At 41.5% G+C, this 18,301-nt stretch overlaps 2 protein-coding genes across 2 annotated transcripts; one reads left to right on the plus strand and one right to left on the minus strand.

Annotated features, from left to right (window-relative positions):
• The first annotated feature begins 1,346 nt into the window (after positions 1 to 1,346).
• plch2b (phospholipase C, eta 2b) lies at positions 1,347 to 13,080 on the plus strand. The gene is made up of 22 exons (XM_073468342.1): positions 1,347 to 1,438; positions 2,298 to 3,001; positions 3,979 to 4,125; positions 4,251 to 4,494; positions 4,649 to 4,778; positions 6,494 to 6,664; positions 7,438 to 7,531; positions 7,642 to 7,845; positions 7,944 to 8,064; positions 8,164 to 8,335; positions 8,445 to 8,567; positions 8,745 to 8,828; positions 8,945 to 9,042; positions 9,143 to 9,231; positions 9,323 to 9,508; positions 9,600 to 9,707; positions 10,526 to 10,650; positions 10,751 to 10,835; positions 10,920 to 11,066; positions 11,550 to 11,629; positions 11,711 to 12,824; positions 12,927 to 13,080. Exons 2-22 carry the CDS (start codon positions 2,650 to 2,652, stop codon positions 12,929 to 12,931), a joined length of 3,879 nt encoding a protein of 1,292 aa, XP_073324443.1. The 5' UTR covers positions 1,347 to 1,438; positions 2,298 to 2,649; the 3' UTR covers positions 12,932 to 13,080.
• grik6 (glutamate receptor, ionotropic, kainate 6) lies at positions 13,074 to 17,565 on the minus strand. The gene is made up of 9 exons (XM_073468341.1): positions 17,502 to 17,565; positions 16,173 to 16,204; positions 15,905 to 16,084; positions 15,507 to 15,730; positions 15,221 to 15,318; positions 14,360 to 14,577; positions 14,067 to 14,286; positions 13,743 to 13,987; positions 13,074 to 13,645 (listed from the first exon to the last, which is right to left on the minus strand). Exons 1-9 carry the CDS (start codon positions 17,563 to 17,565, stop codon positions 13,541 to 13,543), a joined length of 1,386 nt encoding a protein of 461 aa, XP_073324442.1. The 3' UTR covers positions 13,074 to 13,540.
• Positions 17,566 to 18,301: the final 736 nt, after the last annotated feature.

Genomic DNA, 18,301 nt, shown 5'->3' on the forward strand with positions numbered 1-18,301 from the left:
ATTTGGTACAGACAATGTACTTTTTATTATCTGAGTAGTATTATCGGAGTAAATGTACTCTTAATGAGGGAAAATCATCAAATGAAACTCATTCATTCAGGCCTATATAAAGCTTCTCTGTAAATTGTTATCTTACTTTCATGTTGAACATTGATCTGAAGCTCAACTCTGAGGCTGTTGTGAAAATAGATTTCTAATAAATGATAAATATCGCAACTTCTGATCAACCCAATTTCAGGCTTGAATGAACAACTTCTGGCCAGTCCAACCACTCCAAGTACGGATCATAGATTAAATCTAAGGTACGTATACAGAAAATGTAATTGGTTGAACAGATACAGACACAGATAATGGTGTACTTGCTCATCCCTAATTCTGATGTTATCATTTAGCTCAAAGCACTGCTGTGACAAAACAGAAGCTCATAGAGACGCTAGCATGGCTCGACACCTCTTGCTTGTTGCACACAATGTAAAAAAAAGCATATAGGTATATTAGTTACAACAGTTATAACAACAGTTAGTAAATAACAGGAGTGCCAGCTGATTGCTTCCATTAGGCTGATGATGTCACAGGATTAAAGGGTAATTCCACCAATTTTACACATTATACTGAGGTTTACAGAGGTCTCGTGGAGTACTACTGAATATATGGAAAAAGTAATATAAAACCGTTTGTGGCTCCAGAGGAAGCTGCATGTAATCTGATAAATTGCCTCCAGTGATGTCACTCAGTGGATAAGTTGCATTGTGGGTAATGTAGGTGGCAGTGTTTGAAAAGGAAGAGGAATCGTGGAATAAAAAAGGCGATATCTCTGATTCTGCTGTATTGGTTTTCATCATTTGTTTTTAAATTGCCCATAATGGGTCCAGGTTTCTTTTCAAAATCTGGTGCCTACAATGCAAATTTGAGCGACATCACTGGAGGCAATTTATCAGATTACATGCGGCTTCTTCTGGAGCCACAAAAGGCTTTACACTGCTTTTTCCACATATGCAGTAGTACTCCCCAAGACCTGTAAACCTCAGTATAATGTGTAAAATTGGTGGAATTACCCTTTAATCCTGTGACATCATCAGCCTAATGGAATACAAGGACTACAATGACTTTGAAACTGAGGCAGCTAAATTGATTCAACCGTCTTTATTGTTTACACATGGCTTTCATACTGTAACATAACATCTGCTGTAAAACAGGCCAGTCTTGTGGCATCAGCCACACTGAAGCAGCGGCGTGATCAGCTGACACACCTTGTATTTTAATTGCTACCTTTTCCAGATGCTGCTTTATAGGCTCCACACAGGTGTTTCAAGTTATACTGGCTGATTAGATTTCTCCTCATTCAGGTTGAAATTAGATGGAGCTGCTCCTGAAACAAAACTAACAGAAGAGCATTAAAGGCAATAATAAAGCCGAATAAAGGAAATCTTTTATTAAAGTAAGTGTCGGAGGAACCCCCTAACATCACACAGTAGATGAGTCATGAGTCAAGAGTTCATGCCTTACAGCTCTCAGCTTTTATTTAAGAGAGGAAGCTTTTCAGTTGTATGAAGTTTGGAGTCCTTTGAGAACTTAGGACTTGCTTGTTTTTACGAGCGGTAACAGCAGGACTTTGTGGTCTGACATTAGGGACAGTACATGTTTTACTTTCAATGAATTGTTTCTGTAAATTCATGTTTTATATTGCCATTAGCTTTTTTTTAGCTGTCAGGTCTGTGGTGAAAAGTAGACCCGTCAGTGTTTAGAAATGAAATGATCTGAGTATGTTGGGCCTTTAAAGGCAAGGCAGGTGTATTTATCATGAGCACAGTTCAGACTCAAGGGAATTTAAAAAAAAAACTGCTTTACACGACAGGGGCAGAGAAATACAGTAAATATAAGACATTAAGAAAATGTTTTGAAATGTATTTAAAAGACAGTAAATTACCCAGAAATGTATTTAGTTAATAATAATATAATCTTCATTTTACTTTGATTTAGAGTAAAATGACAAATACAGGTCTTAGTTTCCCTAAATATTAGTGGATCTCCATGTACCATGACATACATACATTTGTATACATTTATTGTGTGTCACACAGTCTCCTCTAGGGGGAAATCATTGCACACAGTTGAATAATGGAAACTTCAAGCTTGTTAACAGCCAAATGCACCTGAGTGACAATAACCTTAAATCATGATAATGTCTGTGCTAAAATCAATCTAATAAATCTCCTACAGTTTCTATATTCTTCAATGATAAGGACTGCCATGGGTGTAGTTATTTATGTAGAATATTTGCACCCTTCCTATCCCAGTCTTTCTTCAGAGGCTTACTGGTTGCGTGAAAATCCCTCCATGAAAGCAAGGCTGAAGCCTCACTCCAGGATTACAGCTTGAGGAAGATTTAGTGACTGACACGTGTTGCACACTCTTCCTCTGCGAGGAGTCTTCTCTCAGAGCAAAAAATAAAAACAGAAGAACCTATGGCTGCTACACAGGATCGCTGGACACAGGATGACGTGGAATGAGCCTTCAGGATGGGAATATTGTTCCCAGAGGACTTTAATTGGGAGAAGAGGACATGCCGACTAAAATCTTCATGAGAGAAGCTGTGCTATAAACAAAATTTACTGAGGAGAAAGGGGGAGGTGGGTTCACGTGATGTGAATGGGACAGGAGAGCTGGACTCAAACGTACAGCTCAGGGATGAACAGCACCCCAGCGATGGCGCCTCTGTCTCCAGGGCTGAGTGGCAGCCCACCACTGTCCTGTATGTCTCCCAAGAAGACCACCTTCCAGTCTCTAGGGTCTCTGTCAGCAGGGAGGTTCTCCCCCTCGCTTGCTAAGTCCTCCTTCCATCAGGAGAAACGGGGCTCGAGTGCCATGAATTCATCCAGCCCGTCCATTATGAGCTCTCCAAAACTCTGGCAGAAAGCATCCATCTCCAGACTGGCAGAGGAGTTTTTCTGGATTGGTGGCAGTGTGGTCGCACAGCCAAAATGGAGGCTGGGTCAGATAGGTGAGATCCACTAATGGCTCATTGAATATTAACACTCAAATTGCTGCAGAATATCAACAGGTTGTTTAGCAGAAGTGCCTGCAGAGTGGACACATATGACATTAACATGATATTTTAAAACCAGGACATCCTTAACCATCATATTGTCTTCCCTCTAAAATGTGTGAATATTCAACACAGCAGAGTAGAGCTGCAGGGAAGCCTGTGAGTAGATAACAGGCATATGGACACTAGACAATCCTTTAGGATTAGCCTGAACGTTGTGCCAGGTTGCGTCACATGTATTTGAGCTTTAGATTACAAACAAAGGTTACCACAGCACACAAAACAATCACACCACCTCTCCATGACCTCAATGATACAAAAAACATTTTTAGATCTGTTGTTTTAGTACAAGCACTGTGAACATGCTATTTTTAAAGTCAAAATCAAAGAAAATTGGGGGAGAATCATTCAAATCACCGTGAGGCAGATGATACTTGATGGGTCTGTTTTCATTGTCCAAGATCTCGTCTTGAATGTGTATCTTGTCCTTTGTTCGCCTCTCATCATTGACACACATCCAGCTACTTAAATCCCTGTGTGACGCAGACTATAATCTCATAAACAAAGTGCTTGATGGTAAACCTCTACTTGTCTCGGCTGCTTCAGCGATTCCTTTGGTGTTGTCGCAATGTCTTCCTGCTCACAATCAACCCATGCACTGCTGTATTTCATGCAATTTATTCAATCAAACAGCCTTTTTTATACTTAAGTCACCTGTAATGTATCCATTACAAAATAAAGACAAGGGAAAACAACAATAAAGATATATTAACAAAGAAAACAGCATTAACTTTCAGATTATGGAAGATAATTTGACAGACAACTTAAGATAGTTAAAATAAACACACCCTCTGAATAAATGACTTGGCTGACAGAGAGTGACAGCCACCTGACGTTTGAAACATGATGTTCCCCCTTGTGCTCTCCTGCAGTGGAGAGGTGTATGTGCACCATGCAGACCGGCACTCAGATGAGCAAACTGAAGGGGAAGAAGAAAGGACTGGTCCGATTCTTTTACCTGGACGAGCACAAGTCCTGCATCCGGTGGCGACCCTCCAGGAAACACGACAAGGCCAAAAGTGAGCCACTCTGAATTGTCCATTTTAAAGTAAATTTGTTCAAATTAAAGTAGGCCTGGTAGTTCGGCACAAATAGAGTCTATAGACAACAAACCCTCACTATACTTCTTTATCATCTGTTTCAGTAACTATTGATTCCATCCATGAAGTCTGTGAGGGCAAAAAGTCTGAGATGTTCAGGCGGTATGCAGACAATCGCTTCGACCCAAACTGCTGCTTCAGTATTTACTACGGGGAGCGGGTTAAGTCCCTGGACCTGGTCTCCACCAACGCAGAGGAGGCCCGCACCTGGATCACTGGGCTGAAATACCTCATGGCTGGTATCAGTGATGAAGACAGTTTGGCCCGGAGGCAGCGCACCCGTGATCAATATCCTTTATCCAGCTTTTCTTACACATTACTACATATCAGGTTTATTTAAAGTGGAGGTTAACACATCCGCTTGAGACTTATCTGATGGATCAACACACATGAAGTGACCTGATCATTATCCTCGTAGTTTCTTCCTTAACCGCAGTCTCATGTGGTTACAGCAGACTTTCTCCGAGGCAGACAAAAACGGAGACGGCACCTTGAGCATTGGAGAAGTTCACCAGCTGCTCCACAAACTCAATGTGAATTTACCAAAGCAGAAAGTCAGGCAGATGTTTCAAGTAAGACTTTAATCCTCAGAGGTTAATTATACAAGCTACCACTAATTTAATGTGCATGGCCCGCGGTCAAAATAACCCTTTGTACTTTTGTATCTTCAGTATTCTAGTTTCACTGATATCTCTTCACTGGAAATCTTGCCTGTGTCAGTTGTGACAACTGTACATGGTTGCAAAATATAACTCTGTTATTCTGTTAAGCTACGAGATGATTTCACTAGTGGGATGATTGATGGGTCGTCTTTAGTGAAAAATAAACGAACAAGACAAACACTCACAGCCATGCTAACTGCTCTGTGAAGCTGCTACTAGCAAAGGCAGTGTTATGTGCTAAATGCTAATGTTAACGTGATAACATGCTTACCATAGTAAGGCTAAAATGGTGTTTGGCAGGTATAATGTTTACCAAGGTTTCTGTCATTGTTTAGCATATTAGCATGTTCATGTTAGCTAACTGGCTGGGGCTGTCATTAGTTTTGCAGGTAATTGGTTTAAAACTCAACCCAAACACTTCACATAAATGTTGGTATTGTAAGTTTCTACAAACAGTAGGTTCAACTTTCAATTCTAACTTTTGACGACAGCAAAAACTACCAGGTTAGGGTGAAGGAAAGATCACGTTTTGGCTTACAATACCTGCTTTTGTCGCCACAAACACAGTTGGAAATTGTACCAAGGTCTCCTGAAAACTATTCAGCGGTGTCACCTTTACAAATGTTGAAATGTCTTCAACTCAGACTGCAGTCACTGGCTCGCAGCCGTCTCGTTGGTAACGCCACCGTAATCCTGACACAAACACATTTGAACATATCAGAGACATGAACTGCCAATGTTTTATCCTGACGACTGGGCTGCAGAAACCAAGAGTTCGGTTCACTACAAACAGAAGTTTAGACCTGATAGTGGTGCTAATTAAAATCACCAAAGTTATAACATTTCATGCTGAGGGGAACATAAATGAGTGTGCCAAATTATATGGCAATCTATCCAGTAGTTGTTGAGACATTTCACTCAAAACCACAAACTTCATGGTGGCGCAAAAATATGAGGATCCCCAAAGTCTGTTGAATTATTCCTCTGGGCATCATGAATGTACAATCATAATCAATACAACACTTGTTGAGATATTTTAGTCTGCTAAAGTGGTGGACCTACTAACATTGCCTTCACAGTCACAGTCCCAGTTTGGCTAACATTAAATAAATAGGCTTGTAGATGGCACAAAATGCTTCTTACCAAGAAAAAAAACAGAAAACATCAGCATGAGAGGACTACAGTTACATGATTTGCATTCATGATGTGGTCAGACTGGCAACAGAAAGAAAATGGTCTGGAAAAAGTGAAGGAAGTGGTCTATTCTTTATGTAATTGTCTCATCATTTCAGTCAGAGAAGCAGTCAGACAAAAGCATGGAGACAGTAGACAAATATGTATATACAGTATGTTGGCAGGAGAGTGCCACAGGAAGGCCATATGGCCACCGCTGAACAGATGGCTTTAGTCGCACTGCAATATCGCTTTAGTTCAGTAGCTCACTGTCCTCCACTCCTGATGGTGATAGTCTCTGTGAACGAGCTCCATCATGTTTGATGGTGCGAGATATGTCCTTCAGATGGGAGTATGGGGCATATTTTCTTTGGCAGGATGGTTATCTCAAATCACACACACACTGCGAGAGTTATTTCTTGCTCATAAGATACTTTCGTTGTTATCTGTAGGATGCAGACACAGACGAGAACCAGGGCTCTCTGGGCTTTGAAGAATTCTGCACGTTCTACAAGATGATTTCCACTCGCAGAGACCTCTATCTGATAATGATCTCCTACAGCAATCAGAAGGAAGTTATGGATCTTCACGACCTCGCACGCTTTCTGGAAAATGAACAGAAGGTACAAGAAAATGTAAAAAGATTAATGCCATCTTTCATGTTAGGTGGAAAGCTGCCCATATTGTGTGCATTTATTTTAAAGTTTTTTTGCATTTTTTAAGATTTTCATTTAATCAAAACCCCCACTATTCATGATCGGCATTTTTAAATGATTCAATGACTTCATTCAAACTAAACAGTAAAAAAATAAAACGCACTGATATTTTAACTACTGCGTTGATGAATTAAGGGTTTATTTCAACCAAACTAAGTCAAGTTAGTGATTGTTTGCACGGTTGAAAGATGATTTAGGTGAGTTGTATTTTCTTCCTGTCAAGTTTGAATGACGTGTGTTTTACGATGATAAAATGTAGTCTGGTGGCTTTGGCGTGAGCAGTAGCAGCTGTTTCCGGTTAAATAAAAAGAATATTATTTCTTAACAAAGGGGTCTATTGCTGTAGAGATCCTGTCCATAATGTTGTCAGACACTTTGATGTCTGTGATGATGTGATGATCACTCAATGTGAGCTTGGCATAAACATCACTTTAAGTGGTTGTACTTGAAAAGTGTGCAATTGCCTGCAGGGATTATGCTGAAGCCTGCTTGTGGCCGCAGCAGTCTGGCTTTTAAAGAATTGTTGTACCGAATAGTCACTTAGACATAATAAAATGTGAAAATAAGATTGCTATTGCTGCTCATTGACAATAAAAGCAGTATTGAACTAGTAAAACATGTGTAGAATATTGTCACTTGAACCCAAAATGTCATCCCTGATACTTCCTTTTTATTTGCAGATACGAGGTCTGGCCAAAGAGTATCTAGCTGACATAGTGGCCCAGTTTGAGCCATGTCCTTTGAACCTGCAGCGTATGGTACTGGGTATTGATGGTATGGAAAACGTATTTAACAGTGCATCAGTAACATCACATATGTCACTTAGACTAGACATGACATCAACATCAGAATAACACACCTGGTCTGACACCTTTTCCCTTCAGGTTTCACCAACTTCATGAGGAGTCCTGCAGGCGATATCTTCAACCCCGAGCACAACCAGGTGAACCAGGACATGACTCAGCCTCTGAATAACTACTTCATCTCCACCTCACACAACACCTACCTGACAGGAGACCAGCTGCTCTCTCAGTCTAGAGTGGAAATGTACGCCTATGTTCTCCAGGCAGGCTGTCGCTGTGTGGAGGGTGAGAGCCTGCACAACCAGAACTTCAGCTCTCTTCCCTGTGATTGTATGAGATTAGACACAAGGTGACTCACTCACCTCTCACTCTTTTGTTCTCAGTGGACTGCTGGGACGGGCCTGACGGGGAGCCCATCATTCATCACGGCTACACCTTGACATCCAAAATTCTCTTCAAAGAAGTTGTTGAAACAATAAACAAATATGCCTTCACAAAATCACAGTAAGTGCTCCCGGTACTGATGTGTTTTATCAGGCTTTTCAAAACATCACATCTGTGTGTCAAACTGGCTCAGGGACTTCAACATCCTCCCTCCTGCAGGTACCCAGTGATCTTGTCCATAGAGAACCACTGCACTGTGCCTCAGCAGAAGAAGATGGCCGAGTATCTGAAAGAGGTGCTCCAGGACAAACTGGATCTGTCCGGTGTCAACATACAGGAATGCAAGAAGCTGCCCTCACCTGAGATGCTGAAGGGGAAGATTTTAGTCAAGGTTAAGCTGCTTTTTTTTAGAAACATGTTCGGTCAGACAAAGCGCTGATACTTAGCACAGAAAACACACCTGAACCTGTAATACTCAGTTATTAAATCTCACTTTACAGGGAAAAAAGCTGCCAGGAAACCTTGACCCTGAAGCAGAGGAGGGTGATGTGTCTGATGAAGACACTGGTGATGAAGACGATGAGGAAGATGACGACGACGATGATGATGATGGCAACGCACAGGCAAATTGAACCTTAAGATAGATAGATAGATAGATAGATAGATAGATAGACAGACAGACAGACAGACAGACAGACAGACAGATAGATAGATAGATAGATAGATAGATAGATAGATAGATAGATAGATAGATAGATAGATAGATGAGCATAATTATGTGTTGTGTTTGACTGTTTTAGGATGGGAATGGTCAAACTTCTGCCAATCCAACCAAAAAGAAGAGGAGATTTGGCAGATCGATCATAAGGAGCTTCAAACGAAAGGTCAGCCCTTCACTTATTTCCTTCAGAACAATGGCAAATAAAGCATTTGACAGGTAAGACAGGTTGTGTAAAGGAAATAAATGTGAAACATGGAGGTGACTGCTCTTTTTTTTCAGAGGAAAAAGAGAATCAGAGTGAAAAACAAGTCGGCATCTGATGGAGAGTCGGACCTCAGCAGCAGCAGAGAGAGGACTCAAATTGTTTACCATCCTAAGTAAGGATGATCATTTAATTTTTTAAAGTAGTTTTAACCATTTAATACTGGTTGTTTCAGTGGTTACACTTGTGCTGTATGTCTGCAACTCTCCCTTCAGGAAGAGGAAAACGATGCGGTTGTCCCGCGCACTGTCGGACCTGGTCAAGTACACAAAATCTGTCCGAGTGCATGATATAGAAACACAAGGTAAAGGGTAAAAAAAAAGTCAACATCGAACATGTAATCGTGGCATATTTTTATCAATGTATGTCTGATGTTGTTCTTTTCTGTCTGGTAGCATTTACGAACAGTTGGCAGGTGTCATCCCTCAACGAGACTGTTATGAACCAGATCTTACAGCTGAAGCCGGGTGAGTTGGTCCGTTTCAACCAGCGCCAACTCCTGAGAGTCTACCCATCGAACTACAGAGTGGACTCCAGCAACTTCAACCCACAGCCTTACTGGAATGCAGGATGTCATATGGGTAAGGCTGCAGTACTATCTACTTACAATCTTTGGTATTGTCGCAGCTTTTCATTTTTGTATATATGTTATATATATATATGTTGTTCCAGTTGCGCTGAATTATCAAACTGAGGGCCGTATGCTTGAACTGAACCGAGCCAAGTTCTCAGCCAATGGAAACTGTGGATATATTCTGAAGCCTAAGTACATGCGTAAAGGTATGTCTGTGCAGAGTTAAAGGGGAATTCCTGTAAATGATTCATACTTACTAAAAGTTTTAGAATCGTTCCAGTAGCTCCCCTCAGCTGGTGGCAGGGACACGGCTGCAACAACTGCAATGTAATCCTTTGGGGCAACTCCGAGTGTCAATGTTACGTCCACTAAAAGTGCTTGTTTTTGCCACTTACAGGCTGAGGTTGTTCTTCTAAGTCTCTGACAACAATAAAGAAAGAGACAGACTTTTTTATAAGATAATAAGATCTGTTTTCTTACCAAAAACACAAGTCTGGCTCAAGAAGTCTGGCTCTAAAATCTTGCGAGGTCAGTTGTTACAGTTGTTGCCTCATCTAGATTGTGAAATTAGTTAAATATTCAGCCATGACCTTGGAAATACATCATGGCTGGCAGTTCCTCCAGGAAAACCCCTCTTGTCTCCAACTCTGACTCAATTTTCCACTGTCATCTTCCTGCAACGACTCACGTCTTGTGAGATTTCAAGCCGAAACTTCTCCTTGAACGAGATTTGGTTCCATAATGTTGTCAGACACAACCTCAGCCTGTCAGTGGCAAAAACAAGCATTTTTAGTGGACGTCAGAGTTGCCCCAAAGGATTACATTGCAGCCATTATAGCCTTGTCGCAGCAGCCAGCTGACATGATCTACAGGACCGATTCCAAAACCTTTGTTAAGTATGAATCATTTTCACACCAAAATATGATAATATACCGTAGGTCCCAGGTTTAAAAATACCAGAGCTCCACTTTAATAGTAGGAGTCCCTCTACGAGAGGTTAGTCACATTTTTTGTTTTTTTTCAGCTGCCTTTAACCCCACGTTGGACGATCCTCTACCAGGACACAGAAAGACTCAGTTAGTGCTAAAGATCATCAGTGGACAGCAGCTCCCCAAACCAAAAGACTCCATGTTTGGGGACAGAGGAGAGGTGAGGTCAACATAGTGCAGACCACTATTACAATACTATATTACAATACACCTGACTCATCACTAAAATGCTATTTTTGCTCATGTTTTTCTGCTTCCAGATTATTGATCCCTTTGTTGAGGTTGAGATAATCGGTCTACCTCTTGATTGCTCCAAGCAGCAGACCAGAGTGGTGGACGATAATGGTACCTGCGCAAAATTCATATTGCAAGACAAAATCTCAACACAAGCAGCCGACTGTCTGTAAATTATCTTCTCCCGTCACTCAGGTTTCAACCCAATGTGGGAGGAGACTCTTGTCTTCAATATTCAAATGCCGCAGATCGCACTGGTGCGTTTCGAAGTGTGGGATCATGATCCTATTGGACGAGATTTCATTGGACAGAGGACTGTTGCTTTCACCAGTATGATGCCAGGTAGATTACATGATGTGCAAACCCTGTGTGTGAGAGTTTTTTTTCAAAATATCTTCTGTAATGAGGAAAAAAGTTTAGGTCAGTTTAAAAAGCACATTAAATAGTTTGACATAAGAGAGGAAATAAGAGAGAGAAGAGAGATGAGAAGATTGATACCACTCTCACATCTGTCAGATCAGTAAGGCTATAGCTAGCAGCCAGTTAGCTTAGCTTAGCATAAAAAGCTAGACTGGTTTGTTTAAAAAGTAACAACATTTGCAGGACGTTGCTGCAACCAGCCAAGAAATTGTCCCACACATAACCCTTCATAAAACCAAAACTTCTTGTTTCCATGACTCGGTTTTTGTACGGATCAAACAAGGCATAAGGGCCTTTTAGCAAGATAAAGAAATAAAGAAGCAAATAAACATATTTCACAAAATGTCAAACTATTCCTTTACAAATGAAATTAAGGTTAACAAGATTTTTATGCAAAATTTGTAGGTTATCGGCATGTGTACCTGGAGGGGATGGCGGAGTCCTCCATCTTTGTTCATGTTGCTATCAATGACATAACAGGAAAGGTGAGCTACTCTACATTAACTCACAAATCGAATTTAAGCTTCAACTCTATCTAAAAACCTTTTGTGTCCTTTGTGAAACAGATTAAACCTGCAAATGCAGTGCATGCAGCCAGAAAACACATCCAAAAAGCTGCCAAGAAGCATATAAAGGGTCAACAAAGGCAGCCTTCTCTAGACTTCTCTGTCTTGTCCTCAGAGGACGGACGTTCTCTGTACTTCCGCAAGGATCTGGATGCCATCTCTCAGGACAGCAAGAATGGGGAAATGTATCCTCTGGTACAAGGGCCTGCAGCCAAGGCTGCCTTCCACAAAGGGGCCATGAGTGAGCCAGTGAGGCGAGCTCACAGAGTTAAAATTCATGAACCACCAGAGACGAGGAGAGGGTTCTTCAGCCGGATGTCCTCCACTGACTCCCACCACATGGGGGCTGCTCCCTATGTGACAGCAGATAGCTTTGACCTTGAGACATCTCCCCAGGCTTCTTGTCTTGATGGTCCTGACAGCCAAAATCCAATTGAAGAAGAGGTGGAGAATGAACCTGAGTCACCAGAGTCAAACTGTGCTGAGCAGGAGACAGTTCAGACATTTGAGCCCGAGCAGCCTGAACAATCTAAGGAAGTAACGAAAGAACCACAGCTAGACAAGGACGTTACTATTGAGGAATTACCAAAAGAATTACACAAGGATGTTACCAATGAACCTGAGCGACCACAAGAAACTCAGACTGATCCCCCCCCTCAGCCTCAGCCTGTGCCACATCCTGTGATCCAGCATGAAGCCAAATCCTCTCCACTTATCCCTCCATCATCCCCTCCCAGGGTGAGACGGACCTTACAGGCTCCAGCCAGCCCCCGACCGTCCACACCGATGCGAACAAAGGCCCGCTCACGTAGTTGCCCTCGAAAACAGATTACCTCTCCTGAGACCCCCATGGTGAACCGCAAGCCTGTTTTCCATCGACAGACACAAAACTACGGCAGCTACAGAGGACAGGTGAGGCCCATACCCAACGGCCTCTGCCTGTCTGACAGCACCTCCAGCAGCAGTGTTAGCAGCACCAACAGCCTGGAGTTTGTGCCCTCCTGCGTGGCAGGCGGGGAAGAGCAACGTGAGGGAACACTGCAGAGGGAGATGAAGGCACTTTTTGACCAGAGGATGAGAGAGATACGCTGTAAATCTCCCCTTTTTCTAAATGGTGAGTCATAGATAACATTTGTGAAATAAAAAGACCCGCAGGTAAAAAAATAAATAAAAAGAGGTTGTATTTAATCATGACTTTTGTGTTTTTCTTTTTTAGATTAGACCACAGTTTAGATTTGTGACTCCAAAGACAACAGCATGCTTCAGAAGATGAAGAAAAATGGAAAGAACACAACCAGAGAAAGGAGGTGTGGGAGGACGAAGCAGAGGATGAACAGGAAGACATCACACAGAATTACACAATTAGACAGTTTTTTTTATTATCATTATTATTTTAGGCCTGCTGTAATGTTTACAATCAACAGTTTTTATGCATGAAATAGTTTTTAAAAAGAAATTGTTGAAATCATGTGAAGCCATTGCCAACTGTACAAAACAGCGTGATGCAAAGAAACAGTAAACCAAGAAAAAACCAAGTACATGAGCACTATTTGTTAGTCAAGTCTGAACACTGATCGATTTAATAATTATTTTTATAATATTTAAACTATGTTTGCTTTTTCATTGAAACTGTAGCATTCATACAGGAGAATCAATAAATTGGTTATTTTAATAAAATGTGAGTTTCTTTATTCATTTTTACGTTCTAAGTTCAAAACCTAGAGTTAATTTTTCTGTCAAATATTAGAGCACATCCTGAAACAGCTATCAAACAAGAACAAATTAAAAAGAATAACAGGTTTGTTAAAATGACATGTTTCCAGGGTGTTTCTATGCTTTTTCTTTATCTTTGTCTACATTTTCCTGGGGTTTGTTTGGATTATTGGTCCTCAAGCGCAGACTCAGTTCTTCAGTCAGGACGGTGCAGCAGGATTTCTGTGTGAAGGAAATACAAATATAACCAGCAGTGAAACAAATCAATGAGGCAGGCTGTTCAAAGTGATAGTGATAGAAGTGATTTGTGTGCACATACCTTCTGCTCGGCTGCATTTCTGCGGCTCTTGGAGGTGAGCTCCAGGACGGCCAGCAACGCTCCCAGCCCCAGGCCCAGGGAGAGAATCAGAAACATCCCCTTGAGGCTGTGTGGCTGCACCGCTGAAAACTTGGCCTTGTCTGCCATGCAGCTGCTGGCCCACCACTTGCTCCGCAGGTAAGCCAGCTCCCCTGCCTCGCTCAGCTGCAGGATTGCCACACTGAGGTTCTTTATGAGGGGTGAGCCTTGAGGAAAGTGATGAATGTTAATAATACTATTTTTATTTCATATGTAAAATGTCATTATCAAAATTAGTAGCCTCACCAAGGGTGGCAGCAATGCTGTATCCCCTCATGCCAACGACTTCATGAGCTCTGACCAGTTCACAGTGACGAGCCACTGCCAAGTCCAAAGAAACAGACTCTCCGATAAAAGCAAAGTTCCCCTCTTTTGCACGCCGGACCCCCTCGTCCATAGATGACACAAAACTCCTCGTTCTCTCCATGTGTTCATAGATTCTGCGGTACACTGGATTGTTTGAATTCTGGATGAAGGAAAAACAGATTTAGAGAGACAGCAGTAACATGAGGCCTCTATAAGTGATCTGATGTCCGTACCTTGAAGAAGGCGAGGGTGGAAGAGCCAGCCAGACAGCCGTACTCAATCATATCCTGGTTGGCCAAGTCGTCAAACCCTTTCACCATCAGGTGAGAGGAGTCAGAGCTCTTAGAGGAGCTGAGGTTGGAGAAATAACATGCCAGGAGGACGATGGTGAATAACCACCAACTGCAGCAGATGACACGTCCTGAGAGAGCTCTGGGGTGAGGACCAGCACCTGACAAGACAAAAACAGTTCAGTGAAAAGAAAACATTAACAAACACGCAACCTCACAAACACTTTGGTCATGTTTCGTGAAGTCACTACCACTGCTGAACACCCAAAAATAAAAAGATATCACACACACAAATCTTCAGGAAAAGGTTGAATCATCTTAACCTCACCAATTTATTCTGGCCAAATATGCTAACATGCTAACATGCTGATGTTTCAGCCCAGCGGCCTTCATCAGAGCATGATGCTCTGGAATATATAACTTTGGTTCACCACCATAAAACAAAACATTGGGAAGATGCATCCTTTCAAAGATGACCTACTACTGTCAGCAAAATCTTGGTCAAATCCATGAATCCATTTGGAAGTTAAGCCTTCTATGCGACAGGCCACTCCAAATGTCATGCCCCCTATATTGCCACATAGCATGGACAAAAACAGACCCCTACACACACACACACACACTAGACCTTCAAGGCAAATTTCAGCCTCCCAAGGCCAAAACTATTGTGGCAAAAGGTGAGGATGTCGCAGCTACAAATGTCATAGTTAATTTCTGGAAAAGAAACAAATCAGCAAATGCATTAAACCCTGAGATTCTCCTGTCTGTGTGGTGGCATCTGAAGTGTCTGGTTTAGCTGTTTACCTTGCAGAGTCAGAGCCCCAGCTGTGTACCACAGGCTGTGGAGGAAGCTGAATCTGTTCTGCTCACTCTGAGGCTGACTCCACTCACATGGGCTGAGTCTGCATTTGCATAAAAAAATATGACTTATTAATGTGACTGCAATCAAAGGGACTCTACCAGCAGAGAGGTGAAAATATCCACCAACAAGAAGTATAAGCTCTTATTTAAACCCAACGCACATCATTAAACATCAATGAGTAAATCATAAGTGGCACTTTAAAAAGTTTTACAGACTTGTATCACTAACCTGGTAACTATAAAGATGCAAGCAGCGGTACCAAGGTAAGCAATAAGTATCCCGACCCAAGTCTCGGCTGTAAAGGGCGTCAGGAAATCAAAGAATCCAGTTTCCTCTGAGATGTCCTTCCTCAGCAGGATGCTGATGCCCGTCTGCATGAACGGTTTGCTCATCCCCACTACTTTCTCCCGAGCTGCAGTGAGAGTCAGCGGAGCAATCGCAAGGTCTGCCTCCTGTAGGGGGTGAATTAATACTCACTTTAAGAGAATTCAATTTTAATTGCACCAACCGGCTGTTATTGTTCTCGCCACATATTCACTTGCATCAATTGTGAGTCACAGATGCCAGCTGGGTAATTCAAGCTTCTGCAGAGTGGTTTCCAAAAATGTCAGTTTTCATGTACTCACGCCTCGCACCACCTCTCCAATCATCCCATTCCAGTTCCCGCTCTCATCCTGTCGGCCGTATGAACCATCCTTCACCAGCTGCACTTTGTACTTGAAGCCCAGTTTCTTGGCTATTTCAGACAGCAGGTCCATGCAGAAGCCCTCCATTTGGGTGCCTTTGGACATTGTATATGGCTCTTGCTATCAAAAAATATGTCAGAAGATAATCAGTGAAATGTGTTTGATATTAACTTTTGTACTACACGCTCAAAAGAATTAAATTAAGTACCTTTATTGAAGTAATTCTGAGCTCTGTTGGCACTGATGTTGAGGGGAAAAGGAAGGAACATGTTAGTATAACTTTGACATAAAAGTACTGTTTCCTTGTTCTCTATTATGTGGTACAATTTGATTTAAAAAACCTTGCAAATTGTCATTACTGCTGTCTATTTTTGTTTTCAATTTTTTGCCTGTGCTGTTTGCATTTTGGCTGCATGTGTATATGTAAAGTTGAGTTGAGAAAAATGTAAAAAAAAAAAAAAATAATAAAATAAACAAATAAACAAATAAATTGTTTTATCTGTGGCACATTTTTGAGGAACCCACTTTGGGAACCAATGTTTCATATATACTAGCAACATTTGTCTTGAGTGTGAAACTGAAAAGTTGTAAAAGTATGAGAGGGTAACAAATAACGGAGATGCTTTAGAGTGAGACAGCAACTGACCTCTGGTCTATTTTGACTGACAAAAGCTTTTCCCACTCAGTGTCCAGCCTAAATTTATCAGATTCAAAGACGCCTTTGTGCAGCGGCCATCTTCAGACTTTACTCTGGCATGCAGAGATGTCTGAGGTGAATTTCGGGCCGCATGTTTTGACCTTTGAGTCGCAGCTGGTTTCCGGTATCCTAGAGATCTGGAACGTCTTGCACACCACAATCTATTTAGCGCAGTGTTTTAATTCAAAGAGCATCAATGCCATGGCACTGTGAGATGGGAGGGAAGTCAAAGAGTATCAAAAGCCTCGATTCAGGCCAAGGCCTTGGGGATCCATCACCACAGGGTGATCCTGACAACCATCAGATCCTCCTTTTCAAAAGATGACACGTATACAAGCTCTTCAAGCCCCTGTCACTTCTTGGCCACTGTGAGACACAGGGCTTTTGTTTGCTCCATACAGTTGATTTATTACCGTTTTTTGTATCAGTGTCAACTGGCTTGTTTCCCTTTCTGTTCTTTCTGTTTTGGGCAGGATGTGGCACTTCACTTTGATATCAATCCGAGCTAACTGTTTATGCATTTCTGTCTTGTCAAGCCAGAGAAATTTCTAGCGAATCCAGCAGTGAAAACATGAGGAATTTGGCAGAGAAAAAAAAGGAAGCTGCCACCACACTGAATGACAAGTGACTGGGTCAAACGTTGAAATTTCAGAGCCAAGAGACAAAACAACAGTTTCTAAGGTTGTCGATCAGATCAGCTTCTACATCAATGTACACTTTTAATACGGTTTGAGGTTAAAAATTGGTCAGTATTAGCTATCTTACCTCATCAACTCTGTTCAAGTTAGTATTTTTAGTGTACCAAGTAAAAAACTGTGATAAAAAAAAATAGTTCCTCACCTGCAGTGCAAGCTCCCATGTCCAGGAAAAACCCAACAGATAATACACAGAAGCCAAACAGCATCGTCATCCTCCTGATCTGCATCCTACAAGTTATAATAAGACAAGAAGTGGTTGGTTGTGTATCCAATAAATCACATGGATAAACTGAAATAAATGTTTATTTAAGATCTATCTTGATACAAAAAAAAGTGAATTAAATCAACACATTGACGTACTGATCATTGAGGAAAGTATATGATGGATGCTGTCTACTACCTGACAAGAGTCCGAGATGTGCCCGCTGGATCGGTGTCAGGCTTCAGACAGACCCCAATGAGCTCGCCTGTAATGAAGTGTGATCAGAGTCAAATGTGTGAAGACAGCCAACAAAGTTTTTGTGGGTGGAGAAAGAGGATGAGTTTTGAAGGGGTGGGCATAAGCAGCATGAGGTACAACATATAGCTTCCACCAAAGAACAAAATGTGCTTATTTATGCAAAAAAAATGACTTTGGGGAATATCTTAATAATATCAATGAATTAAAAAACAAGATGGGTCACATCATCTCATTATAGAACAGTAACATTAGATGTGATGTAGTCAAGCCGACTATTTAAGGTTTTTATGTTATTTACATTAGATGTGAACAAAGTTGAATATTTGAAGCTCATTGCACCCACGTTTAACAAACAAGCAAAGATACACAAGTGAAGCAAGAGACGGAAAAAAAATGAGCTAGAAAATACAAAAACAAACAAGGTTTTGAAACTAAATCTAAATGTTTGACAAAACAGATCTAACTAAAGGTACTCTTTCTAG

This window comes from Pagrus major, chromosome 6 (assembly GCF_040436345.1).
Source record: "Pagrus major chromosome 6, Pma_NU_1.0".
Taxonomy (NCBI): domain Eukaryota; kingdom Metazoa; phylum Chordata; class Actinopteri; order Spariformes; family Sparidae; genus Pagrus; species Pagrus major.